General features: G+C 46.2%; 2 protein-coding genes across 10 annotated transcripts in view; one reads left to right on the top strand and one right to left on the bottom strand.

The window, feature by feature from the left end:
* The window catches only part of XYLB (xylulokinase), a 306,665-nt gene extending 301,866 nt beyond the window's left edge, over positions 1-4,799 (bottom strand). For 2 of the 6 annotated variants that reach the window (XM_077268660.1, XM_077268663.1), the window contains exon 1: positions 4,646-4,799. The gene's annotated coding sequence lies outside the window, so the exon portion shown is untranslated. The remainder of the gene's footprint in view (positions 1-4,645) is intronic. The other 4 variants (XM_077268659.1, XM_077268661.1, XM_077268662.1 and 1 more) reach the window with 3 other exon arrangements.
* NUB1 (negative regulator of ubiquitin like proteins 1) overlaps positions 1-17,259 on the top strand; it is a 99,435-nt gene that overhangs the window by 4,774 nt on the left and 77,402 nt on the right. For 2 of the 4 annotated variants that reach the window (XM_077268654.1, XM_077268658.1), the window contains exons 1-3: positions 4,937-5,042; positions 10,955-11,072; positions 13,261-13,428. In XM_077268654.1, the coding sequence (XP_077124769.1) occupies positions 10,956-11,072; positions 13,261-13,428 (285 nt within the window). In that variant the 5' untranslated portion in view covers positions 4,937-5,042; position 10,955. Of the gene's footprint in view, positions 1-4,936; positions 5,070-10,954; positions 11,073-13,260; positions 13,429-17,259 lie in introns of those variants that run through there. The other 2 variants (XM_077268655.1, XM_077268656.1) reach the window with 2 other exon arrangements.

Here is a 17,259-nt window from a genome sequence, read left to right as displayed (position 1 = left end):
ATAGGTGGGGAATAAAGGCACAAAAAATACACTAATGTAAAGCACAGCTCTGCCCCTATTTAACGCTATTTTTATCTCATCTTGAAAAAACGGGGTGACAGGTTCCCTTTAATGAGCAGCTCAGTTTTTCGTCCTTCCTGTAGTTCAGGGCCTCGTCTCTTGACTGCTGATCACTGGTTTTTATTATTTGTTTTTAATTATTTTGTCTCTTTTGTCTAGTTATATAAACATTGAAAATCAACCATCTATACTCTTCATTGGAAAGGAGTCTTTATGGTCCATGGTGGAATCATGTTCTGGAGATAGTTCCCCACTGAAACATCTTTATGTGCATTTAAAACAAATCGATACCGTGCTTGAGGATGAACGAAAGAAGAACTATGAGATACCACAAGAACAGATAGCCTGAAGCCAGCCCCTATTATGTTCCAAATGGTTACAATGTTTCCATAACCAGCTGCAAACAACCAAAGCACCTATAATGCCCACATGTTGTGATTATAATCATGCCAATATAGCTGTAACTATCGGCTTACCTCTATTGTATCTTGGGCGCTGCTGTATACGGAGCAGTGCTGAATGGCTGTTCACCTGCCTGGTATAGGGGGCCGAGGCTGCAGTGCTGTATGTATCAGGTAGTAGGATGCGGTGCGAAGCCAGGGAAGCTCCGGCAGGTAGCTTTCCCTGGATACCACGTGAAGCGGAAAAAAAAAGGCCGATAGACACCTCCTATTAGTGACGTCACATGCAGTACGGAGAGCCTATCGGCCATTTTTTTTCCGCTTATAGGAATCACACTGCAGACTGAAGTCTATGCAGACTTGAGCTATGCAATATAAGTACAACTCAGTGCAGTCAGGTGAGAAGCAGAGAGGAGTGGTCTCTGCTCATCTTGGTCAGAGAATTAAGAGTGGACCAGATGCATAAAATCAAGCCAGAGTAAACAATGTCATAAATAACACGGATGGGGTAAAGCTGGGGTTAGCTGAAAGGCATACCATGTGGATGCTAGGTGCAGAGGCGAGTCCATGTGCAAAGCTGGGTGCTGTACTATGTGCACTTCATAGACAGACAGCAGGAGAGCTGGATGAATGAACATACCATGTGGATGCTAGGTGCCGAGGCGAGTCTATGTGCAAATCTACATTCATCCTACCCTCAGGGAGCAGAAAGTAGACTACCAAGTTAGATGATTTCTGTAAGTTTTCTCCTGTTATTTTATACTGTTTTGCATAAGTTGTATGTCTTTTTATTATCATTTTTATACCTTTTCTTACTCTAAGCACTGAACCTTTTTGTATTAAAGTATAAAACTTTAACAAGTTGAACCTTGAATGTTCTAAAAGAATCCATAGCTTAAGGTGTGTGAGCCTTATGAGTGGTAGACATTATTAGTACTAATATTTCCAGGACTCATCGCCCGTGTATTCGGTGAGTAGTGGCAGCGTGTATGAACGGGTGTGTGGCCTGGGTCGGTGTGTGATGCTCCCATTACAGCATAGGACAGAGGGTGAATGCTGGACTGAGAGTGGGGAGATAGATTAACCCTTGCAGGCACAACCCAAGTCACGTGCTGAGAGCAGGCACGTGGCAAATTAGTTACACCACGGAGTAAGGGATCTGTGACAATGCACTTGCACTTTATTAGCGTTTTTCACTTATATAGTGTCGTATATATTTACCTTAAAGGAGGGGGTAACTTTGTATTGATATTCCTATTGGGAACCTGGTTGCCCATTAAAAACATGGTGTCAGGTATTTAGTGATCCGCTCTTGTGGCTGGTGCACATGTCTCTGGCACGGGTTTGGCAGTGATATCACTTCCGGCGTCTTTACATGACGCATGTGGCTCAGTGTCGTCATCAGGGACTTCCCTGTGAGCCGCATCGCCATTTTGACGCCGCGCTTGATGTTACATGCGGCTCCCGTTTGACCTGCCACATGAGCCACCAATAACAAGAGACCATGAACTATTTGAGGATGACAGTGGAGACTGTATGCACCATCCTGCCCCTCCCCCCCCCCAAAGGAAGCCATTGCGAAACGCGCGTTGGGGCTCGTGGCTGCAGATGGACATCGATATGGGTGAGACCACTTACAATATGTATGGCCCTTTAGTGTTTTAGGTCGTGAGTTTTCTATGTCAGGTCACTGACCGAAGAACAATGAGAAATCTCTATGTTACTACTATATACTTACCTCCAGGACACTTGGGACTTGGCCATCTCTACATCTCTGGAATATGTACACTGGCACTTTAGCTTGGATTGATATTTTGATTGGGGATATTGCTGATGATTATGTATTACTTCTGCCCATGAGTATGTCTTGTCTGTAGCAATTGAACATCTTGGCATCTGTGGCCATATTCGAATAGCTCTGTTTATACATATTTATAACTTAATGACTTCTGTTTTTACTCAATTTTTGCAATAAAATTATACAATTTTATTTTAATCAAGAAAATTTCCTTTGATTTTTTTAGGTGGTGGTTATGCTCCATGTTTTGGTGGTTGATAATTATTTTATATATATTGATAGATCGGTCGGGCGATTCTAATCTCGGCAATACCAAATATGTTTTTTTTTTTTTAATGGCGCAACAGGAGGCGTAATTTAAACTTTTATTTTTTTTTTACTTTTCACTTGTTTCAATAATCTCCATGGGAGACTAGAAGCTGTGATCATCCGATCCCTTGTGCTACACATAGCAGGACTTCAGAGATTGACAGCGGCATTTAACATGTTAACAGCTGCAGGTGTGTCACGATTCCACCCGCAGCTGTTAAACTCGTGCCGGAAAAATTGCGGACTCCTAGCAGCCAGTATCAAACAAGGGGAAAAGACCTATTATTATTATTATTATTAATTTATATAGCACCATTAATTCCATGGTGCTGCACATGAGAAAGGGGTTACGTACAGAGTTATAGATATCGTTTACAGTAAACAAATTTACAATGACAGACTGGTACAGAGGGGAGAGACCCTGTCCTTGCGGACTTACATCCTATGTCATAGGTGGTAAAGGGGTTAAAAACAGAGTAGCTGAATCCTTCTAAGCTCTGTGTAGAAACAGGAGGTCAATTTTCCCTGTATGAGTCACCAGTCATCACTGAAAAAGTCCCCGGCAGGGGGAGGAGGGAGCAGCTGGGTCAGAGGTTGAGAAGGGGAATGATAAATGCAGGGAATAGAGACTTCCTGTTTCTACATAGAGCAGAAAGGCTTTTTGGAGACATCACCAAGGTGAAGACTAAGGGTACTGTCTCACAGTGGCATTTTTGTCGCTACGACGGTACGATCCGTGATGTTCCAGCGATATCCATACGATATCGCTGAGTCTGACACGCAGCAGCGATCAGGGACCCTGCTGAGAATCGTACGTCGTAGCAGATCGTTTGGAACTTTCTTTCGTCGCTGGATCTCCCGCTGTCATCGTTGGATCGGTGTGTGTGACACCGATCCAACGATGCGTTCGCTTGTAACCAGGGTAAACATCGGGTTACTAAGCGCAGGGCCGCGCTTAGTAACCCGATGTTTACCCTGGTTACCATCGTAAAAGTAAAAAAAACAAACAGTACATACTCACATTCCGGTGAGCTCAATGATCGGCTGCACGCTGATGTCACTCTGTAGACATAGCTGCTAAGCTCACTGATCGTCTGCAGCGCTGATGTCACACCTCAGACAAAGCTGCTAAGCTCACTGACCGGCTGCAGCGCTGATGTCACTCTGTAGACATAGCTGCTAAGCTCACTGATCGTCTGCAGTGCTGATGTCACACCTCAGACAAAGCTGCTAAGCTCACTGATCGGCTGCAGCGCTGATGTCACTCTGTAGACACAGCTGATAAGCTCACTGATCGTCTGCAGCGCTGATGTCACACCTCAGACAAAGCTGCTAAGCTCACTGACCGGCTGCAGCGCTGATGTCACACCTCAGACAGAGCTGCTAAGTTCACTGACCGGCTGCAGCGCTGATGTCACTCTGTAGACATAGCTGCTAAGCTCACTGACCGGCTGCAGCGCTGATGTCACACCTCAGACAAAGCTGCTAAGCTCACTGACCGGCTGCAGCGCTGATGTCACACCTCAGACAGAGCTGCTAAGCTCACTGACCGGCTGCAGCGCTGATGTCACTCTGTAGACATAGCTGCTAAGCTCACTGATCGTCTGCAGCGCTGATGTCACACCTCAGACAGAGCTGCTAAGCTCACTGACCGGCTGCAGCGCTGATGTCACTCTGTAGACATAGCTGCTAAGCTCACTGATCGGCTGCAGCGCTGTCGAAAATCACAGACGCCAGGAGCAGCAGCAGAGGCTCAACACTGGGGAAGAAGAGTAAAATACAAATTGCAGCCAGGGAACAAGGCTTCCTTAAACCCCTTTATAGGTATGTTCACATGATAGTAAAACTTGTTCCAAAAGTGATAAATTATTATAAATCCTCCACAACATGTAACACAAGCACACTGAGCAAACAGACAAGTCCACAGTGTAGCTGCATGCACTCCTGACTCAGGCCAACAGCTGCAATCCTTTATGAAGAAGAAAAAAAAGGAGGAAAATTGTCAGGAAAACCAGTCACAAAATCGCAGGATGTGAACCCAGCCTGACATATGCTTGTAAGTCATCACGCAGCGTACCTCAGAGCACTGCCGCTTCTAGTCCAAGCTCGCTGAGGTCTGGAAGGGTGCGAGCTCCATAGCTTCACTGACTGTGGCGCCCCCTGCGGGCACATTAGGCCGCTGCCTGTCCTTAGCCGCTTCCGCTTTCTTTTTTAGCGGTGATGTGCAGGCAAACTTCCTCATCCACACACTGTATGTATGAAGGGAACTGACCACAACCTACCCTAGCGTCACTAAGTCTCCATTATAACCAATCATTACCCTTGTATTATCTGCAGCTCACCAGAGCTGTTCAGTGATTGGCTGGCCTGGAGAAGGTGGGTGGACATGGAAGCGTGACTGTGTTTTCTTTCGATATATACAGTACAAAACTATCACAGACACAGACAGACTGCAACGGAGAGAACGCTAGAAGGTGAGCGCCGGTATATACGTTACGGAGGTGAGGAGCTCCGGTATATACAGTACGGTGGTGGGGAGCTCCGGTATATAGACGGTATATACAGTACGGAGGTGGGGAGCTCCGGTATATAGACGGTATATACAGTACGGTGGTGGGGAGCTCCGGTATATAGACGGTATATACGGTACGGAGGTGAGGAGCTCCGGTATATACAGTACGGTGGTGGGGAGCTCCGGTATATAGACGGTATATACAGTACGGTGGTGAGGAGCTCCGGTATATAGACGGTATATACAGTACGGAGGTGGGGAGCTCCGGTATATAGACGGTATATACGGTACGGAGGTGGGGAGCTCCGGTATATAGACGGTATATACGGTACGGAGGTGAGGAGCTCCGGTATATAGACGGTATATACAGTACGGAGGTGGGGAGCTCCGGTATATAGACGGTATATACAGTACGGAGGTGGGGAGCTCCGGTATATAGACGGTATATACAGTACGGAGGTGGGGAGCTCCGGTATATAGACGGTATATACGGTACGGAGGTGGGGAGCTCCGGTATATAGACGGTATATACAGTACGGAGGTGGGGAGCTCCGGTATATAGACGGTATATACAGTACGGAGGTGGGGAGCTCCGGTATATAGACGGTATATACGGTACGGAGGTGGGGAGCTCCGGTATATAGACGGTATATACAGTACGGAGGTGAGGAGCTCCGGTATATAGCCTGTATATACAGTATGGAGGTGGAGAGCTCCGGTATATAGACGGTATATACAGTACGGAGGTGAGGAGCTCCGGTATATAGACGGTATATACGGTACGGAGGTGAGGAGCTCCGGTATATAGACGGTATATACGGTACGGAGGTGGAGAGCTCCGGTATATAGACGGTATATACAGTACGGAGGTGGGGAGCTCCGGTATATAGACGGTATATACGGTATGGAGGTGGGGAGCTCCGGTATATAGACGGTATATACAGTACGGAGGTGGGGAGCTCCGGTATATATACGGTATGGAGGTGGAGAGCTCCGGTATATAGACGGTATATACAGTACGGAGGTGGGGAGCTCCGGTATATAGACGGTATATACAGTGGGGAGCTCCGGTATTTAGACGGTATATACAGTATGGAGGTGGAGAGCTCCGGTATATAGACTGTATATACAGTATGGAGGTGGGGAGCTCCGGTATATAGACGGTATATACAGTATGGAGGTGGGGAGCTCCGGTATATAGACGGTATATACAGTATTGAGGTGGGGACCTCCGGTATATAGACGGTATTTACAGTACGGAGGTGGGGAGCTCCGGTATATAGACGGTATATACAGTATGGAGGTGGAGAGCTCCGGTATATAGATGGTATATACAGTATGGAGGTGGGGAGCTCCGGTATATAGACGGTATATACGGTATGGAGGTGGAGAGCTCCGGTATATAGACGGTATATACAGTACGGAGGTGGGGAGCTCCGGTATATAGACGGTATATACGGTATGGAGATGGAGAGCTCCGGTATATAGACTGTATATACGGTATGGAGGTGGGGAGCTCCGGTATATAGACGGTATATACAGTATGGAGGTGGAGAGCTCCGGTATATAGACGGTATATACAGTATGGAGGTGGGGAGCTCCGGTATATAGACGGTATTTACAGTACGGAGGTGGGGAGCTCCGGTATATAGACGGTATATACAGTATGGAGGTGGAGAGCTCCGGTATATAGATGGTATATACAGTATGGAGGTGGGGAGCTCCGGTATATAGACGGTATATACAGTATGGAGGTGGAGAGCTCCGGTATATAGACGGTATATACAGTATGGAGGTGGGGAGCTCCGGTATATAGACGGTATATACAGTACGGAGGTGGAGAGCTCCGGTATATAAACGGTATATATAGTACGGAGGTGAGGAGCTCCGGTATATAGCCTGTATATACAGTACGGAGGTGGAGAGCTCCGGTATATAGATGGTATATACAGTACGGAGGTGGAGAGCTCCGGTATATAGACGGTATATACGGTACGGAGGTGAGGAGCTCCGGTATATAGCCTGTATATACAGTACGGAGGTGAGGAGCTCCGGTATATACAGTATGGAGGTGGAGAGCTCCGGTATATTGATGGTATATACAGTATGGAGGTGGGGAGCTCCGGTATATAGACGGTATATACAGTATGGAGGTGGAGAGCTCCGGTATATAGACGGTATATACAGTATGGAGGTGGGGAGCTCCGGTATATAGACGGTATATACAGTACGGAGGTGGAGAGCTCCGGTATATAGACGGTATATATAGTACGGAGGTGAGGAGCTCCGGTATATAGCCTGTATATACAGTACGGAGGTGGAGAGCTCCGGTATATAGATGGTATATACAGTACGGAGGTGGAGAGCTCCGGTATATAGACGGTATATACGGTACGGAGGTGAGGAGCTCCGGTATATAGACTGTATATACAGTATGGAGGTGGGGAGCTCCGGTATATAGACGGTATTTACAGTACGGAGGTGGAGAGCTCCGGTATATGGATGGTATATACAGTATGGAGGTGGGGAGCTCCGGTATATACAGTATGGAGGTGGAGAGCTCCGGTATATAGACGGTATATACAGTATGGAGGTGGGGAGCTCCGGTATATAGACGGTATATACAGTACGGAGGTGGAGAGCTCCGGTATATAGACGGTATATATAGTACGGAGGTGAGGAGCTCCGGTATATAGCCTGTATATACAGTACGGAGGTGGAGAGCTCCGGTATATAGATGGTATATACAGTACGGAGGTGGAGAGCTCCGGTATATAGACGGTATATACGGTACGGAGGTGAGGAGCTCCGGTATATAGCCTGTATATACAGTACGGAGGTGAGGAGCTCCGGTATATAGACGGTATATACAGTATTGAGGTGGAGAGCTCCGGTATATAGATGGTATATACAGTATGGAGGTGGGGAGCTCCGGTATATAGACGGTATATACAGTATGGAGGTGGAGAGCTCCGGTATATAGACGGTATATACAGTATGGAGGTGGGGAGCTCCGGTATATAGACGGTATATACGGTACGGAGGTGGGGAGCTCTGGTATATAGATGGTATATACAGTACGGAGGTGGGGAGCTCCGGTATATAGACGGTATATACAGTATGGAGGTGGAGAGCTCCGGTATATAGACGGTATATACAGTATGGAGGTGGGGAGCTCCGGTATATAGACGGTATATACAGTACGGAGGTGGAGAGCTCCGGTATATAGACGGTATATATAGTACGGAGGTGAGGAGCTCCGGTATATAGCCTGTATATACAGTACGGAGGTGGAGAGCTCCGGTATATAGATGGTATATACAGTACGGAGGTGGAGAGCTCCGGTATATAGACGGTATATACGGTACGGAGGTGAGGAGCTCCGGTATATAGCCTGTATATACAGTACGGAGGTGAGGAGCTCCGGTATATAGAAGGTATATACAGTATGGAGGTGGAGAGCTCCGGTATATAGATGGTATATACAGTACGGAGGTGGAGAGCTCCGGTATATAGACGGTATATACGGTACGGAGGTGAGGAGCTCCGGTATATAGCCTGTATATACAGTACGGAGGTGAGGAGCTCCGGTATATAGAAGGTATATACAGTATGGAGGTGGAGAGCTCCGGTATATAGACGGTATATACAGTATGGAGGTGGGGAGCTCCGGTATATAGACGGTATATACAGTACGGAGGTGGAGAGCTCCGGTATATAGACGGTATATATAGTACGGAGGTGAGGAGCTCCGGTATATAGCCTGTATATACAGTACGGAGGTGGAGAGCTCCGGTATATAGATGGTATATACAGTACGGAGGTGGAGAGCTCCGGTATATAGACGGTATATACGGTACGGAGGTGAGGAGCTCCGGTATATAGCCTGTATATACAGTACGGAGGTGAGGAGCTCCGGTATATAGAAGGTATATACAGTATGGAGGTGGAGAGCTCCGTTATATAGACGGTATACACCGTACGGAGGTGAGGAGCTCCGGTATATACAGTACGGAGGTGGGGAGCTCCGGTATATACAGTACGGAGGTGGAGAGCTTCGGTATATAGACGGTATATACGGTATGGAGGTGAGGAGCTCCGGTATATACAGTACGGAGGTGGAGAGCTCCGGTATATAGACGGTATATACGGTACGGAGGTGAGGAGCTCCGGTATATAGACGGTATATACAGTACGGAGGTGGAGAGCTCCGGTATATAGACTGTATATACAGTACGGAGGTGAGGAGCTCCGGTATATAGACGGTATATACAGTATGGAGGTGGAGAGCTCCGGTATATAGACGGTATATACAGTACGGAGGTGGGGAGCTCCGGTATATAGACGGTATACACCGTACGGAGGTGAGGAGCTCCGGTATATACAGTACGGAGGTGGGGAGCTCCGGTATATACAGTACGGAGGTGGAGAGCTCCGGTATATAGATGGTATATACGGTACGGAGGTGAGGAGCTCCGGTATATAGACGGTATATACAGTACGGAGGTGGAGAGCTCCGGTATATACACGGTATATACAGTATGGAGGTGGAGAGCTCCGGTATATAGACGGTATATACAGTACGGAGGTGGGGAGCTCCGGTATATAGACAGTATACACCGTACGGAGGTGAGGAGCTCCGGTATATACAGTACGGAGGTGGGGAGCTCCGGTATATACAGTACGGAGGTGGAGAGCTCCGGTATATAGACGGTATACACCATACGGAGGTGGGGAGCTCCGGTATATACAGTACGGAGGTGGGGAGCTCCGGTATATAGACGGTATATACAGTACGGAGGTGGGGAGCTCCGGTGTATAGACGGTATATACAGTACAGAGGTGGGGAGCTCCGGTATATAGACGGTATATACCGTACGGAGGTGGGGAGCTCTGGTATATAGACGGTATATACAGTACGGAGGTGAGGAGCTCCGGTATATAGACGTATTCACAGTACGGAGGTGGAGAGCCCCAGTATATACAGTACAGGGAGGAAGGCGAGCTCCTTTCTATACAGTGCATGGGCCGAGCACTGATATATACAGTATTGGGGGAGGCGAGCTCCTGTATATACAGTACGGGGGAAGGCGAGTTCCTGTATATACAGTACGAGGGAAGGGAGGTGCATCTCTGATCAGCGCCTCTGTTTGTTTTTGCCTTTCTGCATTTCAGCAGCCTTGACTTTTTTTAATTTTTCACTGATGTGGCAGTATCAAGCTTTGGACAATAGAAAGTGTTATTGATCGATTACAAATTTATTATGGTGCAAATTGATAGAAATCTTTTAAAATTTACAAAAGTGTACAGCGCCTGATTTGGTGAATGACACCGCCACATGGAGCTAAATGATAAATTGACATTCATGGTGGAATCTTAAATCTGCAGCGCGTCAGTTCTTTCTGCAGATCAGTTGCAAATGTTCTCACTGACTGCAGCCTGGAGTCAGAATTCACAGCTAACTCCAATTGTACAGGGATGAATCTGCAATCTGCAAGTCTAGAGAAGAAAACCCATGATGTGTGTGTGACTGGTAATGCTGTGTATGTGTACATGGCGTCATTTAGATGCTTGCGCAGCCATCTAGTTTTCCCGCAGCTGCTTCGCCGTCGTTCTTGTGGCGGCTGCTTCATTCTATACTCTTATTATAGAAGAATGAACATGTCGCTTTATTTAACCTCTTCAGTGTTTACTACCTTTGAAGCGGTTAAAAGAAGTGACATAAGACAGGACACCGCAATATCGTTTTGACATTGCTGTGCATTATGTTCGTTTTATAGGGCGATTTATCAGGTGTATTCCTTTAATGGGGTTTTAGGAAACCTCAGTTTTAAGAACAGCATTGATGCATTATTTCCTATTTTATTCTTTTAGGATGGCGGAAAAAAAATTCCTGGTTTCCCAGCTGACAAATTTCCTAAGGGAGGATCGTGTTCAACTCTGGAAATCCCCGTATACAACAGAGAAGCAAGAAGCTGGACCTGAGCTTAAAGTGGGTGCTGAGTGTTGTAGATACTGGTGTAACTGTGCCAGTTATACGCATTTTGCATATAAGAAGTCAGGCATAACACAAAACCCAGTAATATCTGCGTCCTATGAGAGCGTTGCTCCGAGCATTGTAACCTGGTGATACCATGCACAGTCCGCCCTGCAGCTGCAGCCTTGACTTAATGCAGGCGGGCACCAGACTGGTCGCCATCCAAAAAATATTACTTGGCTTATTTGCAAGTTAACTAGTTCATTTGATTTTGTTGCATTTTTTTTTATTACTTTACGGTATTAAGTTTGTTATTTTAGACATATAGGTTAATACTGAGCTGTCAGTGGAATTATTTTGACTAATGGAAATAATCAAAGAACTAGCTGAAGAGCCCGGTGTTTCCCAGGCATAGTAACAAACTGTGGTTAGTTATAACAAATTATAATGATTATATTGCACATAAAAACATTTCACATCATATATTTAACACTACAGATTTGCAACACAAATTAACTAAATGATTACCCAAATATTGACAGTATTATCAACTAATTCAAGAGCCTTTTGGTAAACAACATTTTTGTTTGTTCCTTCCAGTGCAAAGATGAACAGGTTTCCCACATCATCCCGTCAGCCAGAGCCACTGGACTACTACCCCTAATATCTCAATCATCCCATCAGCCAGAGCTACCGGACTACTACCCCTAATGTCCCACATCATCCCGTCAGCCAGAGCCACCGGACTACTACCCCTAATATCCCAATCAGCCAGAGCCACCAGACTACTATCCCTAATATCCCGCATCATCCCGTCAGCCAGAGCCACCGGACTACTACCCCTAATATCCCACATCAGCCACAGCCACCTGACTACTACCCGTAATATTGCACATCATCGCGTCAGCCAGAGCCACTGGACTACTACCCCTAATATCCCACATCATCCCATCAGCCAGAGCCACCGGACTACTACCCCTAATGTCTCACATCATCCCGTCAGCCAGAGCCACCGGACTACTACCCCTAATATCCCAATCAGCCAGAGCCACCAGACTACTATCCCTAATATCCCGCATCATCCCGTCAGCCAGAGCCACCGGACTACTACCCCTAATATCCCACATCAGCCACAGCCACCTGACTACTACCCGTAATATTCCACATCATCGCGTCAGCCAGAGCCACCGGACTACTACCCCTAATATCCCACTTCATCCCGTCAGCCAGAGCCACCGGACTACTACCCCTAATATCCCAATCATCCCATCAGCCAGAGCCACCGGACTACTACCCCTAATGTCCCACATCATCCCGTCAGAGCCACTGGACTACTACCCCTAATATCCCACATCATCCCATCAACAATGGTGGTGCCATTTATTCATTGGCTCAAAAACTGGTGACAGGATCCCTTTAAATAGGGCGCGCAGTGATCATAATAAAATCCAGCCATCAATCATGTCTATTTTGTGTTAACATTTTATGTACCGTCATCTCTTCTTCCTGCAGGAGCTTTATTTGTACCAATAAGTTTTATACAGTAAGATTGTCTATGGCCGACCGATAATTTTGTAAATCTATTGATTAAAATGTCCGATCTTACGGCTGCTGGACTCTGTCATTGCTAGAAGTGACTGGAGTAACGGCATGGCGTGTAAGACTTCTTTCACACATCCGTCGGTATAGGGCCGTCGCAAACCGTCGGCCCTACGTACCGACGTGGGCAGCGGATGCAGTTTTACAACGCATCCGCTGCCCAGTGTGATGAGCGTGGAGGAGGGGGCGGAGTTCCGGCCGCGCATGCGCGGTCGGAAAAAGCGGAACCGACGGACAAAAAAAACGTTACATTGAACTTATTTTGTGCGTCGCGGCCGGCAAAACATGATGCATCCGTCGCACGACGGATGCGACGTGTGGCCATACGTCGCTAATGCAAGTCTTTGGAGAAAAAAACGTATCCTGCGGGCAACTTTGCAGGATGCATTTTTTCTCTAAAACGACGCATTGCGACGTACGCCATAAGACGGAAGTGTGAAAGTAGCCTAAGCCAAACCCGCTGGATGAAATTGTTGCTGGGCTCCATGTCCGGTCATTGAGGCTGCACTGTATAGGACGGTGCACCAAAGCATTTAAAGGGGTTGTCTGAGCATCTAATATTTATCACCTATCCTTACAGCTTGACGTTCTATGTTAATTTCAGGAACTATCTCGGAAATATTGTGAAAAACTGAACTATAGCGTGGAAGATATATCCAGTGCATTGGAAGAAATCCGCTGCTCCGCCATACAACGCGGCATTGGAAATGAAGCATTTAAAACAAAGGGGCTGGCGTCATTACAGGTTTTCTTACCTCGCAAACTTAACAAAGTAAGAAATCATTTAATTACTGAGAGGGATCGACCATATTTCAGGGTAATTTTTGGGCTCAGTCAGAATTATATCTGTAGATGTGTTACTAATGTGTGCGCATACAGTAAGGGATTATAGAGAAATCCCTAAGTGCAGTGCTCCCTCAAGTCTCAGTATTATAATGCCCATGTGGTTACTGCAGACATACAGTGGGCTCCAGAAATTGTATTTTTATGAAGCCCCCTACAGCCTGTGGTCTGTGGATTCCGAACTATAAGGGCGCAGTCAGACGGCCGTATAACTCAGGCGAGGATCATGACACAAATCCTGGACTGGCCAGCGGGTCTCCTGACACAACCGAGAGGGCTGTACAGAAATACAAACTGTCGATGGCCAGTCCGAGCATTGTGTCACATTGTGAAGTTACCTCCCACTGGTGTTAGGCAGTAACCAGCCAAAATAGATACGCAGGGTGTATGTTAGTCTCTCTCTGGGGACCCCTTTATTATAGTACCAGTAGGGTAGGTATTAGGAAGTAACCAAAAAGATTTTAACAAGACATCTTATATAAGCCAATCATAGTGCATACAATATGAACCAATCAGAGTGCACATTCTACATTATACACTTGTTTAATGATTAACTATATAATTTTTCTCCAAAAAACGTGATTTCTCGTTAGTACTGAGAACCTTCCTTATTATGTACCGTATATACTCGAGTATAAGCCGACCCCCCCCCCCCTAATTTTGCCACAAAAAAACTGGGAAAACTTAATGACTCGAGTATAAGCCTAGGGTGGAAAATGCAGCAGCTACCGGTAAATGTCAAAAGTAAAAATAGATACCAATAAAAGTAAAATTAATTGAGACATCAGTAGGTTTTTGAATATCCATATTGAATCAGGAGCCCCATATAATGCTCCATACAGTTTATGATGGCCCCATAAGATGCTCCATATTAAAATATGCCCCATATAATCCTGCATAAAGGTTAATAATGGCCCCATAAGATGCTCCATAGACACATTTGCCCAATATAATGCTGCACAAATGTTGATTATGGCCCCATAAGATGCTCCATAAAGATATTTGCGCCATATAGTACTGCACAAACGTTGATTTTGGCCCCATAAGATGCTCCATACAGACAGTTGCCCCATTTGCTGTTGCTGCGATAAAAAAAAATCACATACTCACCTCTCAGGCCCCCGGCACTTTCAATATTCACCTGACTTCGTTCCGACACCGCTCCATCTTCAGCGTCTTCTGCACTGACGTTCAGGCAGAGGGCACGCACTAACCACGTCATTGCGCCCTCTGACCTGAGCGTCACTGCAGAAGACGCTGAAGATGGAGCGGCGCCGGAACGAGGAGCAGGTGAATATCACGCAGCGCTCCCCTCCCCGTTATACTCACCTGCTCCTGGCGTGGTGCAGTCCTTGGTTCCCCGGCGCCGCAGCTTCTTCCTGTACTGAGCGGTCACCGTTACCGCTCATTACAGTAATGAATATGCGGCTCCACCCCTATGGGAGGTGGAGCCGCATATTCATTACTGTAATGAGCGATACCATGTGACCACTCAGTACATGAAGAAGCTGCGGCGCCGGGGAAGCAGGGACCGCGCCAGGAGTAGGTGAGTATAATTACACAGCCCCCGCTCCCCCTCCCCTGCCGACCCCTGGGTATGACTCGAGTATAAGCCGAGAGGGGGACTTTCAACCCAAAAAAATGGGCTGAAAATCTCTGCTTATACTCGAGTATATACGGTATTTTATGTATTTTTGGATATGGTCAGTAGGTTTTCATTCCTCAGCGACATTTCTACTTGCGTGATGCTGTGATAAATCGTTTCAGGTGAATTAGAGCAAAGGCTCTGATATTTAATAGCAGTAGTGAGAATAAAGACAAATCAAATGGTCAAAATAGAGATATATGTAAGACGTCAAATAATGTAAGAAAATGGAGATTGTGCTGCATGAAGTATTATATTCACATGCAGATGTTGGATTTCTCTTACATTAGCAGATTATCACCTATTCTCAAGGTAGATGATAACTTGTGTATCTGCTGGGACTGTGACATTCAGGAGAACAGGACTTCATTCATTGTCTGTGGGACTGCCGGAGATGGCCGAGTACTGAGCTTGCATGCCAAACCTCACTCCATTTTCTGGGGATGTGTTAGGGCTGTGTTCTTGGTTCCTTCACCTGAACCTTGAGCGGTCAGCAGGGTATCAACCATCCAGCAAATAGGTGCTAACTAGCCAAGAAATAACCCTTTAATGTGACTGTCATAAAATAGTAATTGGTTGCAAAGCTCCAAAAAAGTCAAACTAAAGTAAATTAAGTTTTCTATAAATAAGAAATGAACAAATAAATAATTTGGATAAGGGCTCGCTCACACCGCCATATTCATTGCACGAGTGCAATACCATTTTTTTTTATCGGATTGCACTCAGACCAGTATTGTTCAATGGGGCAGTGCTGATGACTGTTTTCTTTACACTGACAGAATCGATCATTGGAAAAAATTTGCAACATGCCGCAATTTCACTCCAAAATCGGATGACACTTGCCCATTCATGTCTATGGGTGCATGGAAAACATTGGACTGCACAAGGATGACCTCTGAATGCTGTCTGATACTCACACAGCGCAAAAGATGGAGACATTTTTTCCTATGTCTTCTCCTCATAGTGTGCTCCGATTATGCTGATACTCTGATCGATTCTCTCAGATGACCACGGCCTAAAGCACATCCTCACAAATAAAAACTAGCGCCACCACAGGTGATAAAAAGTATTACACAAATCAGTTGGTTGTCTGTTAACTGCATAATGGAGTAGGAAAGTATTATCCAGCAGAAGTAATATACCTCGTTCCCTGCTCGGTATTAGATGACATGGTGGCCAACAGCAGGGCTAAAGTGTGGGACCTATATGTACGTTATGACATCAGGCTTCTCACTAAATGGATTCTGCAGAAATCGCACAGAAAGTAATTAGATTAATTAACAAATTGAATTAAGTTACAGGGTTATTCTCGCCATGAGTGTTGATCATTCCACTGCTGCACAGTCTTCCACTTTCTCGTTGCTGGGTCGGGCTGTCCTCCTTCAGTGTCAGTTCTGGTTCAGTAGCTTTGTCCTACCACATTGAGCTTCGTCCTGATACTGTGACATATTAAAGGGATTGTCCATTACTGGACATCCCCAGCTTATGGAATTCAGGATCCTAATTAAAGTAAAATCAGTGGATACTCCCCTCCCGCAGTGTCGTTCCAGCACTGTTGTCCCTGGAGAGTCACGTGCCAGTTTCAGCTAATGAGTGGCCACTTTTTGGCTTCATCTCGTCAGTATTCTGTCAGGGTGAATGTCTGCTGTGATCAAATAGTCAAGGCTGCATTTGATGATCAGATGCTCATTAGCTGCAGCCTCAACGTCACACAGCAATGTCACTTCACCTCCGGAAAAATGAATGTTCACTCCCTGCAGTGGTGCCTTTGCAGCAATGTCTGTTCCACTGCAGGAGGTCAGTAGTTATTGTCTTTATTTTGTTTAGGATCCTGAATTGCTTGAGCTCGGCTTCTCCAGTAGTGGTCAATCCCTTTTAAAGGGAACCTGTCACCCCCAAAATCGAAGGTGAGCTACTGTAAGCCCAGCGTCATCAGGGGTTTATCTACAGCATTCTGTAATGCTGTAGATAAGCCCCCGATGTATCCTGAAAGATGAGAAAAAGAGGTTAGATTATACTCACCCAGGGGCGGTCCCGCTGCGGTCCGGTCCGATGGGTATCGCGCTGCGGTCCGGGGCCTCCCATCTTCTTACGATGGCGTCCTCTTCTTGTCTT

Source organism: Ranitomeya variabilis, chromosome 6 (assembly GCF_051348905.1).
Source record: "Ranitomeya variabilis isolate aRanVar5 chromosome 6, aRanVar5.hap1, whole genome shotgun sequence".
Classification (NCBI taxonomy): Eukaryota; Metazoa; Chordata; class Amphibia; order Anura; family Dendrobatidae; genus Ranitomeya; species Ranitomeya variabilis.
This window is presented reverse-complemented; position numbering and strand designations above follow the sequence as displayed.